The following is an 18,097-nucleotide window of genomic DNA, read 5'->3' on the forward strand; positions in this document are numbered from 1 at the left end:
AGCGGCACACCTGCTGTGTGGGTTCACACCACCCACCTCCAATCTCAGGATTTATTCATAGACTGAGAGGCATAGTAACAGGGTGTTGGGTGGGGTCTGTGCCAAGCGTCAGGGTCAGGACCACGCAGGTACTTTTCAAGGGATGTCAAGCTGCCAGTCTGTCCTGTTTGAAGGCTCTACTGTATATAAAAGTGCCTGCTCAGAAACAAGTCGCTAACACTTTGGAGTTGTGAGTCACAGCTTTCCTACCACAACATTTCTATGCAGAGCTAAGGCTGGCACAAATGCCAGACCCCCTCGCCCACTCGCTCACAACGACATAATGTCATAATTTAATGTTGTTTCTGTCATTTGAGCTGGTGTATCTGCAAAGTGGTCAGTGATTACCTCCCTGATTGATCCTCCTCCATTTGAATTCTCTACCCGGATACTCCTTGTGTGGAGTTTACAAAATTCCCCAGGTGTGTTTATGTCTGCTATTATTTTCACTTTGCAAAGACGCCTGATTTAGATTGCTTGATGACTTGAGTACATGTGCATCCTGCGTTGGAAGGGTGCCCAGTTGAGGCTCGTGACAATCAATTTGGACGGTTGTTTGTAAATTTGTACTTCTGAGTTTGGTCACTAGGGGAGCACATCCTAAATAAAAGATGCATTCATTTGTTTTTTTTTTTTTTTTCCCATTGTTCCAGGACCAGGTCTCGGGGGCAACACTCATGGCAGTGAAGCCCATAAGTCTCTTTCCCCAGTCACACTTGCCAGCTCATACTGTGGGATCCAAAGATGTTCCCAAGCCGTCTGAGAGATATAATCCTCCCAGCAAGCCCTGGGTCTTACCCTTACCTTACCTTACCTTACCTCCCAGCTGGTCATGCCCATAAAAACTCCACAGGGAGGTATCCGTATGAGATGCCTGAACTGCCTCATATTGCCTTCTCTCAGCGGCTCTGCCCCGAGCCTCTCCCAGGATGTCCGTGCTTCTTCACCCTGTATCTAAGGAAGAGCGCAACCACCCCTCATTTCAGTCATTTGTACCCACAATCTCGTCCTCTCGGTCTTTACACAAAGCTCATGACCATAGGGGAGGGTAGGAGCGTAGGTTAGAAAGCTTTGCCTTCTGGTTCAGCTCTTTCTTCACCACTGTGGACCGATGTAACAACCTCATAGCTGCGCTCTCCACCCTGATCTGTCTGCCAGTCTTTCCATCTCTTTTCCCCCTCAATCGTCACCAAGACCCTGACATACTGAAAGTCCTGTTCCCGTTGAAGCCAGACGTGTAACACATACAGCACGTCTGGAGACAACCCGGAGTGAATTTTACTTAACGCTGGGTGGGAACAATTAGCCGGCTCACTGAGTGTCACATTTCTAAACCAATCCAAAGTCTTGTGAAGGGGGCACTCAACGTTTGGGGGGTGTGGTAGCGTTTTGAACTGCAAACATCAGAGAGTAAGAATCGGATTACGATGAAGCGTCTACATCTGAAAAGCCTCCTAAACGTAAAAATGTGTTGCGTGTGCAGAGAGCACATTGCACGGGTGTATCCAGCAGGGGGCGCACTTTCTCCCCTGGGATGTGTTTCTTGATGCAGAACAGACTTGAGCCGATACCAATCCTTTTGTACCCGTGGCGTATGGCACAAAAAGAGAGATATGCATCTAACTTGCTTTAACCCCTTGTGGCCTAACTTTATTTACAATTGTATAAAAAAGAAATGTGTGTTTTGCTGTCAAGCAGCTGCTAAATTAAGGGGAGAATGTGAATTTGAATACAGCACACAAGTGAACAATAAGCTGGCATGTATTTTTATTTTAGCACAACCTTCCTCAAATTTGAACAATTTCTCGAAATTAGCTGCCAAAATTCACGTGCACGGCCACACCAACACTTCGCTTCCATCCGGTGGATGTAGTTTCCACTACGACTACTAGAGGGCATGACCAGTGCTTCCAATACAATCCTTGGTACATACTGAATACATATCGATTGGCATTGACGGAATACATATGCCACCTCGGCTGCATTCAGGCTGGAAGTGGTTTGTAGCGATTTTGCGACAATCGCCTACAAGGTTTTAAAAGGTAAAATTCATTCCCATTAATACAATTTACACTCATATAGACACAGTGCACAAATGGTGATGGACAGGCAGACAGACGAGATTAGACAGGAGTCTAATTAGACCAGTGATTCTCAACCTGTGGGACGGACCCCTAGGGGGGCGCGAAGATGTGAAAAAAAGAAAACAAGAATCAAAAATATGAAAAAAAAAAATCTGTTGAAACCAAAACAAATGAACTTAAACTACATTCTGATACGAGAACAATAAATATAGAGTTAGATAAATGTCGATAAAAGTTAAGTAGGTATAATAAAATATGCTTCTACATTTCAAAAAAATGTTAGGGGGGGTGAGATTAAAACTTATGAAAACTCGGGTCGCAAATACTTAAAGGTTGAGAAACGCTGAATTAGACCTAACCTGTTGCAAACAGAAACCCTTTCTGTACCACCTGAGTACACGTTGGCATTTAAAGATATCAATGGAGTCCCTAAGAAGACGAGGAAAAAACTTCCCAAAAAAAAATGGGTGTCAAACAATACAGTACAATGCGCACAACAGAACACAGAGCTCGATGGCCAATCAATCCAAACTACAAGAACTACAAATCCCAGGAGCCCCTGCGGATGCCCATACTGGAGGTAGCACAGGGAACGCTGCCACCTATCGTCCTGGGGGAACTACTGGCAGGCAGCCACCCTTCAAGTCCACCTGCTGTTCCGCTCCCCCCATCTGGGAAAGGGAGTAGGACCCACCCCACCTGGGATACAAATCCGCCTTGAGAGGCCACTCGGCCGGGTAAGGGGTCATCCTTCTCTATCCCAGTCGGGATGACAGGACATCCATGAGGGCTCTTGTAATCACTGTTGACAAGAACACATTATATAGTGCCTTTCCCCACTGAACACCGCTTCAGGGGCTTTAATGGGATTTTGCATATTTCACATACAGGCTGGAGTGGCACGATAGCACAGTGGGTAACACTGCTGCCTTGTAGTAAGGAGACCTGTGGGTTCGCTTCCCGGGTCCTCCCTGCATGGAGTTTGCATGTTCTCCCCGTGTCTGCGTGGGTTTCCTCCCACAGTCCAAAGACATGCAGGTTAGGTGCATTGGCGATGCTAAATTGTCCCTGGTGTGTGTGCCCTGCGGTGGGCTGGCACCCTGCCCTGGGTTTTTTCCTGCCTTGTACCCTGTGTTGGCTTGGATTGGCTCCAGCAGACCCCCGTGACCCTGTAGTTACGATATAACGGGTTGGATAATGGATGGATGGACATACAGGCAGAAGTTGAGGCTGGCGTGTGGTTTCAATGTTTAGCCACAAGGGGGCTGTCCATCTTGCCCAGATACACTATGCAAGTATATTAATTGCCTTTGAGATTATTAATATTATTATACAGGCACTCAGCCCAGCCTTGAACCTGATGCAGCAAAGGTGGTCTCCTAACACCCCCAGCTTTATAAGTGGACTGAACTTCATTGGGGTGAATGAATCACTTCAAGGGCAAAGAAGGAGCCTGCACTCCATCTCTGGGTTCATTGAACTGATGTGTTTTTTCTGTTTTATTTTTGCTTTTTAGCACAACTCAGCAGCCAAATATCCGAATCACTAATGGATACATGACAGTGGACCCCCCTCTGACCCCGCAGGAACATCAGCAGCGGACGGGATCTCAAAAGCCACAGGCTCCTGGGTGGACATCAGCGACCGCCGCCACCGCTGCCACCTCTTCATCCTGCTGCCCGGCGCTGAGTCCTCTGTCAGCCGTCTGCCTGCTCAGCCTCCTCCTCTGGCCATTACTGCAACCCTCCTGATATGCAGAGAGCGCCGCCCTACTGGGCACATATTGTACTTGCAGCAAAATAAAATAAATGAAAAAAACAAATCGAATCCAAAAAACTGAAAAGGGAAATGCCAGCGAAGTCATCAGACAAACAGTACACCTGGGGACTTTAAGGAATGCGAATGTTCATATTTCACTTTGTTTCCACTTTCATGACTGTCTTAACAATGTGAAAAGTGAGATTTGCTTAGGAGGATTGCATATTACCCAGAGTTATTTGGGTTTTTGTAAAATATGTGTTTATACAAAATAATGTATATTTATTCAGCCATAAAGTTTATTTTCTTTCTCATTGTCTCTCTTTATCAAACCAAGCGAAAGTGAAAACTGAACTGAACGCTTGACATGAAGCTTAATGAATGGTGAGGGCGTGGTCAACCGTGGTGGGCGTGGTTTGTTCGAGAAGGGGCGTAGTAACCTCTGTGACAACATGCTGCTCTGATGTCATCAGCTGCTGAACTCAAATCAGGGGTGCTGCCATTCAAAATGGGCGTGGTTTGTTTGAGAAGGGGGCGTGATAACCACTGGGACAACATGCTGCTCTGATGTCATCAGCTGCTGAACTCAAATGGGGTGCTGCTATTCAAAATGGGCGTGGTTTGTTTGAGAAGGGGGCGTGATAACCATAGTGACAACATGCTGCTCTGATGTCATCAGCTGCTGAACTCAAATCAGGGGTGCTTCTATTCGAAATGGGCGTGGTTTGTTTGAGAATGGGGCGTGATACCCACTGGGACAACATGCTGCTCTGATGTCATCAGCTGCTGAACTCAAATCGGGCGTGGTTTACACAAGGGGGTGTGGCAACTGCTTTGACGCACTGCTGCTCTGCTTGCTCCACATTAGATCTGGAGGTGTCCTGAGGGAGGGGTGTGTGGTCATCAGCAGTGGGTGTGGTCTAAGGGAGGGTGTTTGGTTTTCAAACTGTTATCACCTTTTATTGTTTTCAGTGTCCTTCACAGCCAGAAACATCACGTGGCACCCTTAAAGCAAAAAAAGAATACAAAACAGTGCCAGGATTTCAATAAAGATTTAGTGTATATAGTGCCATTCATATAGACTCGAAGCACATGACAACACAACTAGTATCTCTGACAGGAAGGCAGCTAAACAACTAGTTTAAAAGTTAAAACCAATCATCGACACAGATCACAATCAAACTCTCACTGTTTTATATAGTGCCTTTCACAAGAAGCACCATCATCAGGAGAGGAGGAGCGGTTAGGAGCCGGCGCTGCTGGTACGGCACATGACAAACCAACTCAGGATCCCAGATTAGGACCCGAGTGCAGCCATGTGACGGGTGACACCTCAGCACCACACTGGAACAGTGGGAGGTTTGTTATGGTGGCCAGTTGTGCCACCAACAATTAAAAGTACAATTAAAGGAAAACTCAGGTTTTAGGGGTACAAATCAGCCTTTATGTTATAGAGTGCCTTACATTCAAAACTTGACAAAAAGCCATACAAGAAGAAAGTAGCCCATCAGATGATCTTAATTTTAGATACAGTTTGATCCTCTGCTGAATCTGTCAGTTTGCTCTGTCACAGTCTCTAAGTTTGATGGTCGTTTCATTTTAACGGAGAATATCACCCAAAAAATCCTGAAGAAAACACTTGACATCAAAGTTATAAATTGATTTGCAGGTCATTGAGTGAAATAAGGATCTGATCCCCTACAACTCAGACAGAATTCTGGCTCCCACAGCCAATCAATCAATCGATCGATCAATCAGACACTCCTGATCGCATCTCGTGATGTGTATAAAGCCCACCTGTCCATAGAGTCCACCCTCTCCTCCACCGTAGTGGGCAACAGCAAAGAGCTGACAATTAGGGGCCAATTTAACCCCACCAGTCCGCCTAATCTGCAAAACAGGAGCAGCTGAAGGAAAGCCACCTAAACACAAAGAGAACGTGCAGACGTCACACTGGGAGACGTGAACCGCAGTGTCCTGTCACACAAATCGGCATAACGTCACAACCGTGTGTGTGTGAGAAGAGAGACCTGCGTGTGGCCCTTACACGCGGCCCTCCGTACGCTTTATACAGAAGAGTCGAGCCACGGACTTACACTACAAGCTACAGATTTTTAAATGTATATAAGTTATTATTTTCAACTCTCCGAAACGCACAACCAAACTCAAAAGGCCTTATAATTTTTTTTTTTTTATATGTCATCGCACGGCGCCACCTCCCTCTCCTAGTGCCCCTGTGCCCACTTTAACTCCTGCATTAATCAAAAACAACTGGTCTTGCCGTGTATCCCTGAAGACATTTCTCCCTACTCATCCGAGCGGCTTCTTCTCTTTGTCATTACGGCGATGTCGGAAACATTTTGAGACCACAGGGCAGTTGAGGGTTACAACAGACGTCGTACTCCGTCAAGCTAATTCATTGCAGTGTTACACAGAAAAGAAAAGAAGCGTTGGAATATGGCGTTATTTCAGTGCCACTATTCTGAGCGCACGTAAAAAAATATTGCAAGTGCAAGTGTTGCATTTTGAGGAGAAATTTATTTTGCGCGTACAAAAGCTGAATTTGAGTGAACAAAATTCATTGCTGCGTGCAAAAAATGTATTTCAGTGTTTGCACTTATCCATATACACACACACAATAGCACCCCTCTCGCTCAGTTTTTTCATTTGCGCTTGCTCGCAATGTGTTGCTTGCGCTCACAACATTCTCTGCTGCAAGCGCTCAACTCTCTGTACACCGTTATAAGTGTGCCACAAAACCAACCAATCACAGACTTGGTTTCAAAAATTCTGATTGGCTCTTACGGTCTCCAATCAGCTCGCTAGCTGCTGCATTCCGGAAACAGTCCGAAATGTAGCTAAATCCAGCTAAACTCAATTAAACCCCAATTTGCGGATAATATCTTTAATTATTTTATTTTAAAATATATTATTTGTTAAGACTATCGTTGGTGTAGTATAATGTAGTTGCATTATACAACCATGCCAACTGACTCTCCAAATTATATTCTGATTGGAGACCGTAAGAGCCAATCAGAATTTTTGAAACCAAGTCTGTGATTGGTTGGTTTTGTGGCACACTTATAACGGTGTACAGATAGTTGAGCGCTCGCAGCAGAGAATGTTGTGAGCGCAAGCAACACATTGCGAGCAAGCGCAAATGAAAAAACTGAGCGAGAGGGCTGCTATTGTGTGTGTGTATATGGATAAGCGCAAACACTGAAATACATTTTTTTGCACGCAGCAATGAATTTTGTTCACTCAAATTCAGCTTTTGTACGCTCAAAATAAATTTCTCTTCAAAATGCAACACTTGCACTTGCAATCTTTTTTTACGTGCGCTCAATATTTTTTTACGTGTGCTCAGAATAGTGGCACTGAAATAACGCCATATTGGAAAGAAAAGGCAAATCTCTCATTCAGAGAGCGGCCGACAATTTAGGAACAAATTTGATTGAGTTGACCGAAGTGTTCCACTAGATGGCAGCAAAATCACATGTAATCCGGGAGACTGTGGCTCTATTGAGGCAAAGTGAAGCTCTTCATGTCACCCAAAAAATGTCTTCGGCTTACCGCAGTGATTGTCAACCTGTGTTTGTGGCGGGGGTATGGGTTGGGATTTGGGGGGGCGCGAAGATGTGAAAAAAAGTAAAGTGAATAGGGGAGGGTAGGAGCGTAGGTTAGAAAGCTTTGCCTTCTGGTTCAGCTCTTTCTTCACCACTGTGGACCGATGTAACAACCTCATAGCTGCGCTCTCCACCCTGATCTGTCTGCCAGTCTTTCCATCTCTTTTCCCCCTCAATCGTCACCAAGACCCTGACATACTGAAAGTCCTGTTCCCGTTGAAGCCAGACGTGTAACACATACAGCACGTCTGGAGACAACCCGGAGTGAATTTTACTTAACGCTGGGTGGGAACAATTAGCCGGCTCACTGAGTGTCACATTTCTAAACCAATCCAAAGTCTTGTGAAGGGGGCACTCAACGTTTGGGGGGTGTGGTAGCGTTTTGAAATGCAAACATCAGAGAGTAAGAATCGGATTACGATGAAGCGTCTACATCCGAAAAGCCTCCTAAACGTAAAAATGTGTTGCGTGTGCAGAGAGCACATCGCACGGGTGTATCCAGCAGGGGGCGCACTTTCTCCCCTGGGATGTGTTTCTTGATGCAGAACAGACGTGAGCCAATACCAATCTTTTTGTACCCGTGGCGTATGGCACAAAAAGAGAGATATGCATCTAACTTGCTTTAACCCCTTGTGGCCTAACTTTATTTACAATTATATAAAAAAGAAATGTGTGTTTTTGCTGTCAAGCAGATGCTAAATTAAGGGGAGAATGTGAATTTGAATATAGCACACAAGTGAACAATAAGCTGGCATGTATTTTTATTTTAGCACAACCTTCCTCAAATTTGAACAATTTCTCGAAATTAGCTGCCAAAATCCACGTGCACGGCCACACCAACACTTCGCTTCCATCCGGTGGATGTAGTTTCCACTACGACTAGTAGAGGGTGTGACCAGTGCTTCCAATACAATCCTTGGTACATACTGAATACATATCGATTGGCATTGACGGAATACATATGCCACCTCGGCTGCATTCAGGCTGGAAGCGGTTTGTAGCGATTTTGCGACAATCGCCTACAAGGGGTTAAAAGGTAACATTCATTCCCATTAATACAATTTACACTCATATAGACACAGTGCACAAATGGTGATGGACAGGCAGACAGACGAGATTAGACAGGAGTCTAATTAGACCAGTGATTCTCAACCTGTGGGACGGACCCGCGAAGATGTGAAAAAAAGAAAACAAGAATCAAAAATATGAAAAAAAAATCTGTTGAAACCAAAACAAATGAACTTAAACTACATTCTGATACTAGAACAATAAATATAGAGTTAGATAAATGTCGATAAAAGTTAAGTAGGTATAATAAAATATGCTTCTACATTTCAAAAAAATGTTACGAGGGGGCGCGGTTAAAACTTATGAAAACTCGGGTCGCAAATACTTAAAGGCTGAGAAACGCTGAATTAGACCTAACCTGTTGCAAACAGAAACCCTTTCTGTACCACCTGATTACACGTTGGCATTTAAAGATATCAATGGAGTCCCTATGAAGACGAGGAAAAAACTTCCCCAAAAAAATGGGTGTCAAACAATACAGTACAATGCGCACAACAGAACACAGAGCTCGATGGCCAATCAATCCAAACTACAAGAACTACAAATCCCAGGAGCCCCTGCGGATGCCAAAACTGGAGGTGATTTGTACCCCTAAAACCTGAGTTTTCCTTTAATTGTACTTTTAATTGTTGGTGGCACAACTGGCCACCATAACAAACCTCCTACTGTTCCAGTGTGGTGCTGAGGTGTCACCCGTCACATGGCTGCAGTCGGGTCCTAATCTGGGATCCTGAGTTGGTTTGTCATATGCCGTGCCAGCAGCGCCTGCTCCTAACCGCTCCTCCTCTCCTGACGATGGTGCTTCTTGTGAAAGGCATTTTTAGACCACAGGGCAGTTGTGGGTTACAACAGACGTCGTACTCCGTCAAGCTAATTCATTGCAGTGTTACACAGAAAAGAAAAGAAGCGTTGGAAAGAAAAGGCAAATCTCTCATTCAGAGAGCGGCCGACAATTTAGGAACAAATTGAATGAGTTGACCGAAGTGTTCCACTAGATGGCAGCAAAATCACATGTAATCCGGGAGACTGCGGCTCTATTGAGGCAAAGTGAAGCTCTATTGAGGCAAAGTGAAGCTCTTCAAGGTTGAGAAATGCTGGCTTACTGGATATACAATTTAAAGAGATTGTGCTTTTCATGGGAATTGTTACATATGCATTATTTTCAATTTTTCTTTAAAACTTTTGTAAAAACAATACTTGTCCTTTATTTCCGGCCCCCTGCGTGGTTACATCTCTTTCTCGCAGGACGTATAGCACTGCTCGCGTTGTGAAGGTTGGCTGAACGCATGCTAAGGAGATGCCTTCGGATCATCTGCTGTCTTTCTGCTGCTGTCGTGCTGCCCGGCGATCATTTTACAGCCAGTACCGCAGCTGCCCCTTTGCCACTTTGTGTCTCTGCTGCTCACGTTGTGCAGGAGGGGCGGCTGAACGCAAGCTAAGAAGATGCCGTCGGATCATCTGCTGGCTTTCTACTGCTGGCGACCTGCGTGTTTTGCTTGTTGTTGTTTTATGAGCTGGGAGCAGGTGAAAGTGTCTCTCGCGGGACTTCAAATTGTCTTCCGAGAAGATCACGTCTCATCTCCCTAGTCTCTCTCCTAAAGATTCTTTTTTTTTTTATTTTATAATAGAGAGATTATCCTGGGACAGGATGAGGTGTGACATTTTCAGAGAGATACTTTCACGTCCCGCGAGACGAGACTTTGTGCCAACTGATTTAACGACGCCCAGGACCAGAAATAAAAGGCAAAGAGTAGAAGACAAAGTAGAAAGTCGTAAAGAATTCAAAAGCGTTGGCGCGATACACATACAGATCAGGTTAGAGATAATGAAAGTACTAAAATTCGAAAGACTCAAAAAAAAGTATAGTAAAGATCGCATTAGCGCAAACAAATGGAAAATATTACTCAGTGAAATGAGAAGTAGTGTTTCTTCCCAATGAAGACACATATCCGCGAGAATTAAAAGATTTGTTGTTTGGTCAAAGTGAAATCCGCATACGCGAGCGGCAGAGACGAGAAATGGCTGGCAAACTGCGCAGGACGGGGGGTTGGCAAGCGAAGCGAGCAGGAGGGCGAACCCCCTAGTGTATATAAATACATACACACATATACATAAATACATAAATCCACACGTACACACACTTAATTTTAAAAAAAATGAAAATTATAGGGTAAACATTGTGACCCTACAGACGGCAGACTTGTTTAAAGGAACACTCCACCCAAAAATGAAATTCTTTTTAAATGTTGCTTCCCCATGTCATTACTTTCTCTGAATGAGCGGAAAAAAAAAGTGAATCATATGTTTTTGTGTAAAAATATTATTGCATTATGAAGATATTCAAACCCAGTGACGTCAACAGGGGATAAACGCCATACAGTGCCAAACGAAGTGAAAAACGTCGATGGGAAAAAAGAAAAAACTTGTGTTGCATAATCCACATGTCCACTCTCCTTCTCTGTGGTCAAAACGAGCCAAATACGTGCATTTGTTACTACAGATGTTATTAGCGGTTCATTCCCAAAAAACTCCCCAGCAAATGTCAAGAAGGAAGTTAATTCATTCCCACAATGCTGTGCGTTTGAATGGAAAAACAGATTCTTAACTAAAGAATTTGGCGGGGAGCATAGACATATATAGATAGACGCCGCAGTCACTGTGCTGCCCAGTCGACACGATAAGTCAGCGTGTCCGCCATATTGTGAGTGGCAAAAGTGCCATTTTAACTAATACAGGTAGACGTGGACAACCGGGTTTTCTGATGAAAAAACAATAACGTTTTAAACAGTATCATTTACACACAGCAGATTTTGGTGAACCGTTTAAATGCAATCATTTAAATCCATTTATACACTAATAATGGCAATTATTAAATAACTAGCAAAATACCTGCGCTTCGCAGCGGAGAAGTAATGTGTTAAAGAAGTTATGAAAAAGAAAAGGAAACATTTTAAAAATAACGTAACATGATTGTCAATGTAATTGTTTTGTGAGTGTTATGAGTGTTGCTGTCATCAAGGATTTGATTATCATTATTTCTTTCAATCAGGTTCGTATTTGGAGGACGTGTTGTGTTCAAGTTACATTCCGTGTTTGTCAACCGTTGTAAAGATAACCGGTTTCATTCATTGAAGTGTTCACTACCCAAATCGCTACTCGTGAATCTAAGATGTTTAACAGGCAATCCGGTATTAAGTTGTGGATTTTTCTGCGAGTATTTGAGAGCAGCGGCACAAAGTTGTTTCCATCTAGCTGCATCAGAAAATGTACCACGACGTCTGAAACGCCTCCTTTTTACTGTTTTCTCACAGCTTGGATTGCTGCTGTCATAATCGGTTTGAGTTTCATGGTTTGTTTCAATTACGACAGTATTTGTAGGACTTGTGTTGAAGTGACATTCGGCATCTGTCAAGTGTTGTAAGCACACAACCGGTTTCATCGATAAAATCACATCCAGCTTTTGAGAGTTTAAACATTCATAAACATCAAAGTGTCCACTACTGAAATCATCACCTGTGAATCTAAGATGTTTAAGAGGCATTGGCGGTTGTCGAAAGGTGTAAAATATTTGGCCATTTCAGTACACTTGAAAGCGACAACCGAACAATTCAGCGGCAGCCATCAACTCACATGCAGAACCAGAGGTGAAGGGCTTAAGCATTTCACTCTTCTAGTGCTCCTGTGCAGTCTAATTATCTCCTGTACCGTCATCAGTCCACACCTTGAACCTGTCCAGTCATTCAATACATAAGACACAATGTTCCTCCGGATATCAAGAGTGAGCCTGATATGACCGTGCAATATGTAACAAAGAGAATGGAAAAGGCAGGCGCCATCTCTGGGCATGGAAACCACTCGGTAAGTGACAGTTCTTTGATCGATGGTGATCACCTCGATAGACATGTTAATGGGGGTACAGTTGGAACAATAAAGGAAATGGGTACCTGAACAATGTAAAGTAAATCTAAAATACCTACACAATAACTATAATCGTAATAAACAAACAATAAAACAAGCCGTGGATTAAATAAAAAGGCTGCAGTTATCAGCAGGGAGACGTGAATCCTGTGGCGAAGCAAGGAAGGGAATGAAGAGACCGGAGTGACGGACAGCCTTATATAGGCAGCCAGCCAACAACGTGGGAGGCATTGGGATGGGGGATCCAACGCCGCCTCACACGGTGACCGAGCTGCAGGCTATGGATGTATATATGTACGTAAGTAGGATTCAGTTACGTCGAGAATTTCGAAAATGAAACCTGCTTAACTTTTGTAAGTAAGCTGTAAGGAATGAGCCTGACAAATTTCAGACTTCTACCTAAACGGGAAGTTGGAGAATTAGTGATGAGTCAGTGAGTGAGTGAGTCAGTGAGGGCTTTGCCTTTTATTAGTATAATAATAATAATAATAATAATAATAATAATAATAATAATAATAATTATTATTATTATTATTATTATTATTATTTTTTATTATAAATATATTATTATTATTATTATTATTATTATTAAATAATTCCTCCCATATAAGTAACATTCCTCAGGCTGCCTTCTTCCATCTCCAAAACATTTTTAGACTTCGTCCAGTTCTTACACAACACAGCACTTAAGTATCAGTTAATGCCCGAGTCACCTCACGTGTAGATTACTGTAATGCTATTCTATCTGGCATCCCACAAAAAACGTATCCATCACTTACAACTTCTTCAAAGTTCTGCTGCCAGGATAATAACCTGCTGTTCTAAATCCACTGAACACATCACACCGATTCTCTCTCAGCGTCACTGGCTCCCTGTTAACTACTGAATACAACACACAATCCCACTGTAAACATTTAAAGCTCTCCACAACCTCACTGATCTCCTCCAGACTGACACTCCTCTCGCTCACTCAGATCCTGTAATTTCAGAGTATTCAGTCTGTCAATATGGTGCAGCCTTAGTTTGAGAAAGACAGACATAACTAAAGACATGAGCATCAAATGATGGTTGTCAATCTCAAACTGTGTTTCCTCGATGTGCTCCTTGAGAAAAACACATCATCTGAACCAAAGTCAGCCCGAACAAACTGATTGATCAAAGATCCACTGACAGCTTGTCCTAATGTCGACTGTCGGATAACACGCTCAGCTACTTTGACCACCTTGACTGGACCCTCAGAAGGAATCATCAAACCTCCTTTGTTTCTTAATGTGAGTGAGTGGTAGCTTTGCTCATATGACGCCGGTACAGCATCTTTTACCAAACTAGCATGGCACACATCACAGGTCAGCTTCCTAAAAATCCCGTCTGAGGGCTACCTGACCTCCCACTGCTTCCTGAGGTGGGAAACCTTCAGAGTCTGAGAAATGTTAACAGTTAACAACAATCTACATAGTTAGTGACTAAATACGTTCAGCCAAAACGTTGTTTGGAGGCTCACTTGAGCACATAAATGCATAGCTTTACTAGCTTAGCCTGGTGTAGCTAAAGCTAAGATTATAAAATGGTATTTTCTAATGGCCAAATATAACCAAAACAATTGTTCAGCCTTACCTATGAAATGTAATCCCCCGGGATCTGGTTTGGAGCGTACAGTGGTTTGCACAATCGCAAGCAGCACATGCGTGAGGCATCCTTATCCATTACTTCACGCCACAGCAGCGCCACTCGCAATATGGCGGCGACGCTGACGTACGATGGTGCCGGTAATGTTGCGTCTAGTACGGTAATTCTATGTCTATGGCCACTTGTGGGGCGGGACTCTGTTGACGTCATTTTCATCGCGCGCCTCTGACACCTAACAGGCGCGTCAAGTTTATGTCAGACTTTCAGCGCCTGCTTCTCTGCTCTGGATATGTGGGATTAGAAAATGGACGGATTGATAGCAAGGTAAAGAACTTTACATTTTTTTAATTTAACTTATCAAGGTGATATGTTTGTTACATATTTTGTCTCAGCGTTGTTTGTGAAGTTTGATAAAGGTTTGCTCAGAATCGCCGCACCGCTGCTGTTGGACAAGCGGCACGTTCACGACGCGGGCACGCGGATACGTGCGCGCGACTTTGCGGTCATTTTAAAAAAGTAACTTCAGTAGTGGAAAATACTGAAAATGAAATTTACAAGTACAAGTGACCTCTGTCGAGCTGAATTTGAAACAGTAAAGTAGTCCGTCATTTATGGAGTGCAGAATATTTCTCTGTTTTAATGGTAAGTGACGTGAAAATACTGTATTCGCTGATTATTAAAATACTAGGCTCACCCGCCTTTTAAGTTGACCACTTCTTAAGGCAATTCAATATGTAGATCAATTTGATATTTTATACAAACTCATTAATTTTGTTATATTGCATTTGAGCAGTATTACTTTAATACTCCTAGTTTCTGTTATTTTTGTGATGAAATTTAAACTTTTTCTATATTGAGGTCGCCCTTTTGAACCCCCCTGATATTTACTACGCGGTGAGGCATTTGTACTCCATCAACATTAATTATTTCCAGAGACATAATTTTGTCTATTTTTCCAGCGCATCGCGCACAAAAGCAAGGGAACGATGGGAGCACCAGAGCTCTGCTCACATCATGTCGCTTCGTACCGCAAGCTGCAAGTAGTAAGTCTGTGATAAGCGGAATATCACTACGCTTTCCACTCACGGGATGGAAGGACAATCCCGACCGCTTTTATATAGTAAGAAAGAAGAAGAAAATATCGCACAGTCCGGAGTAGAAAAATCATCTTTTACCTGAAAAAAAATAAACTACAAATCCCATCGTGCATTGCAAAATGGACAGGGCGTGTGTGAAACTCCGCGCCTGCTTAGCACTCACTGGACGGAAGGACAATCACGACCGCTTTTATATAGAAGGATTTATTTATATTATCAGTGGCCTTAAAATGATTTGTTTCCTGCCTTGTGCCCAGTGCTGGCTGGGATTGGCTCCAGCAGACCCCCGTGACCCTGAGTTAGGATATAGCGCAGGGGTTCTCAACGTCGGTCCTGGGGACCCCTTGTGGCTGCAGGTTTTTGTTCCAACTAGCTTCTGTGTGTAATTGGACTCCTGGGCTAATTAAGTGCACTGTTATTGCCCAGATTTTGTGTTTTTTGGGAAAAATATAGAAATTAGAAAACTAAGTTTGGTAGAACAAAAAAATATTAAAATGTATTAAGCATTTATATGGGAATAATGTTTTTTTTTTTTTTTCTTCTTTTTTTACAATATTTTCCTCTTGGTTTTCATTCTGTTTTTCCCGGTGTTCTAATTGTTCAATTCATTATTTACTAATTAGGGGGTCTGATGCTAAAGTAGTTGCAGCCTTTCGTGATCCAGTGTTGTTTTCCTGAGTGTCAGCTCTGCTCCTTTTTAATTATCGTTATTAAGACACAATGATGGGAACAAACTGCACAGAGAAAGGGCAAAATGTAATGAAATGAAATCTCTAGCAAAAACAGCAATTATTTCTAAATGTCTTATAAATGTAAATATCATGCCTCTGTGCTTTGGTAACATAGAATAAGAGAAGGAAAAAAAACATCAGCTAATTAATTGAGATCAGTGTTAGGAATCTAGTTGAAGCAAAAACTTGAAGCCACAGTGGGCCCCAAGGACCAACTTTGAGAACCCCTGATTATAGCGGGTTGAACGATGACTGACTGGCCTTAAAAACAAAACCAACCCTTTGTGCGAAATTGTTTCAGTAACAGTGCAGCCTCGGGGGGTAGTGGAGGGGCTTTAAATTCCACCTTGTAGTCATTACTAGTCATAATAAATACAGCAACACCTGCTAACGTGACCACCCGTGTAAGATTACCAGCTGGTCAAGGTGGCCACTTTTCCTTTGTCCCTTCAGAAGCAGGGTGTTTGTGACCACCTCCCCTTGACCTCTTAAAAGAATATCATCCTGGCCAGGGGTCGCCAAGTCCGGTCTTGGAGGACCACCGTGGCTGCAGTGTGATATCCCGTGTAGTGGGAAGTGGCCCCAGCCTACACTCTGGACATCTGCTAGTTCATGAACCGAATGGGATCAAATGGAGAGATGAGACACAGACAAAAACTGAAGGGTGAATGGTGCAAATTTATTTACAAGAGTGCTGTACACAAAAAAAATGTAGTAGTGTCAGGAAGGCTTTGAGACACAGTCCTTCAACCCTGACTCTTCAAAAAGAAATAAAAACAAACAAAAAGGAAAAATATGGTGTATTTACAAAAAACAGTGCACTCCTACAAAAACTACACACACACGCTCCAATAATGAAGGTTGTCTTCTTTTATCCCTGGTTCAAGACGTTCCTCCAGCAGGAAAGAAATATGCACAAAAACAAGTGTGTGTGTATACAAAAATAAAACAATTGCACCAAACCCAAAATCAAAAACTATCCCAGCACCAAATAAGTATATATACCTCCACCAAAAATAATCACTAGGAGATATATAACTCTATATACAAAAAGAATATATGCAAAAGCCGCCAAAATTACAACTGCTCCTACAAATAGCTCAGCAGTGCTTATTCCTACCTCGCTCTTAGGTCCACTGACGACCCCTGTTGGCCGGTAACTCTTTAAATATAACCGGCAAGATTGTCCAGCCAATCTGCCAACATGTCTACCTCATGCCCCTATCCCGGTAGACGGTAGCGCGATCACGCCACACGCCCCGAGCAACTATGTGTTGTGTTCAGTGGTAGTTTCTGCCAGAACGCTAGGGGGAGTGCTGATAAAATGTATTACCTGTTGAAGGGATAGCAAAGGAATATAGAAAAAAATAAGGTTTTCCGGATTGGTGATAGTGCGTGCCTGACGCTAAAATAAAGTGAGTTAATGTTCTGAGTAATACATGGCTGGCTAATTATTTCACCCTGCTCTGGACATAACAAAATTGGTGACGAGATTCTCCTCTTTATATTGTGCATGCTCACAGTGAAAATGGCTGTTGCTAATGTGCCTTTTCCAAGTTTTTTTCTTCCGAGTCGGGCGAGCCGCAGTGCCTTTGCAACATGGTTTCAGATGTTCAATAATTATCTGCTTGTAATTGACACTACTGGGGATGCTTGACCTGACGCTAGGAAGAGAGCTGTGTTACTTCATTGTCTCGGGACCGAAGGTCAGCGAATTTTCTACACCCTGCCTAACACGTTCAATACCGCCGTAGAAGCTTTGAAAGTATACTTTATACCTAAAGCTAATGTGGTCGTTGAGCGCCATGCATTTCGTAAGAGGACCCAGGGATCACAAGAGACCGTTTTACAATATGTGGCGGCACTACGTGAGCTTGTCGCAACATGTGAATTTGCCGAACGCGCGGACGAAATGATTCGTGACCAATTGATTGAGCATGCATATAGCCCACGCATCTGTGAAAGATTGCTGTTGGAGCCAGACCTTACGTTGGATAAAGCAGTAACTCTTGCTACTCAGATAGAAGCGGCTACAGATCAAGCTAAAATCATTTCTAGGAACTCCAGCGTCATGCCAGTACAGACAGTGCAGCATAAACAGAGGAATAAACCCAGACAGCGACAGACACCTGCTACTACTATGTCTGCTA

General features: G+C 43.2%; 1 protein-coding gene across 2 annotated transcripts in view; it reads left to right on the forward strand.

The window, feature by feature from the left end:
• trabd2b (TraB domain containing 2B) overlaps positions 1 to 4,193 on the forward strand; it is a 385,425-nt gene extending 381,232 nt beyond the window's left edge. For both annotated transcript variants that reach the window (XM_039735542.1, XM_039735543.1), the window contains exon 7: positions 3,640 to 4,193. In XM_039735542.1, the coding sequence (XP_039591476.1) occupies positions 3,640 to 3,874 (235 nt within the window). In that variant the 3' untranslated portion in view covers positions 3,875 to 4,193. The remainder of the gene's footprint in view (positions 1 to 3,639) is intronic.
• Positions 4,194 to 18,097: the final 13,904 nt, after the last annotated feature.

The sequence above is a fragment of the Polypterus senegalus genome, chromosome 14 (assembly GCF_016835505.1).
Source record: "Polypterus senegalus isolate Bchr_013 chromosome 14, ASM1683550v1, whole genome shotgun sequence".
Lineage (NCBI taxonomy): Eukaryota > Metazoa > Chordata > Cladistia > Polypteriformes > Polypteridae > Polypterus > Polypterus senegalus.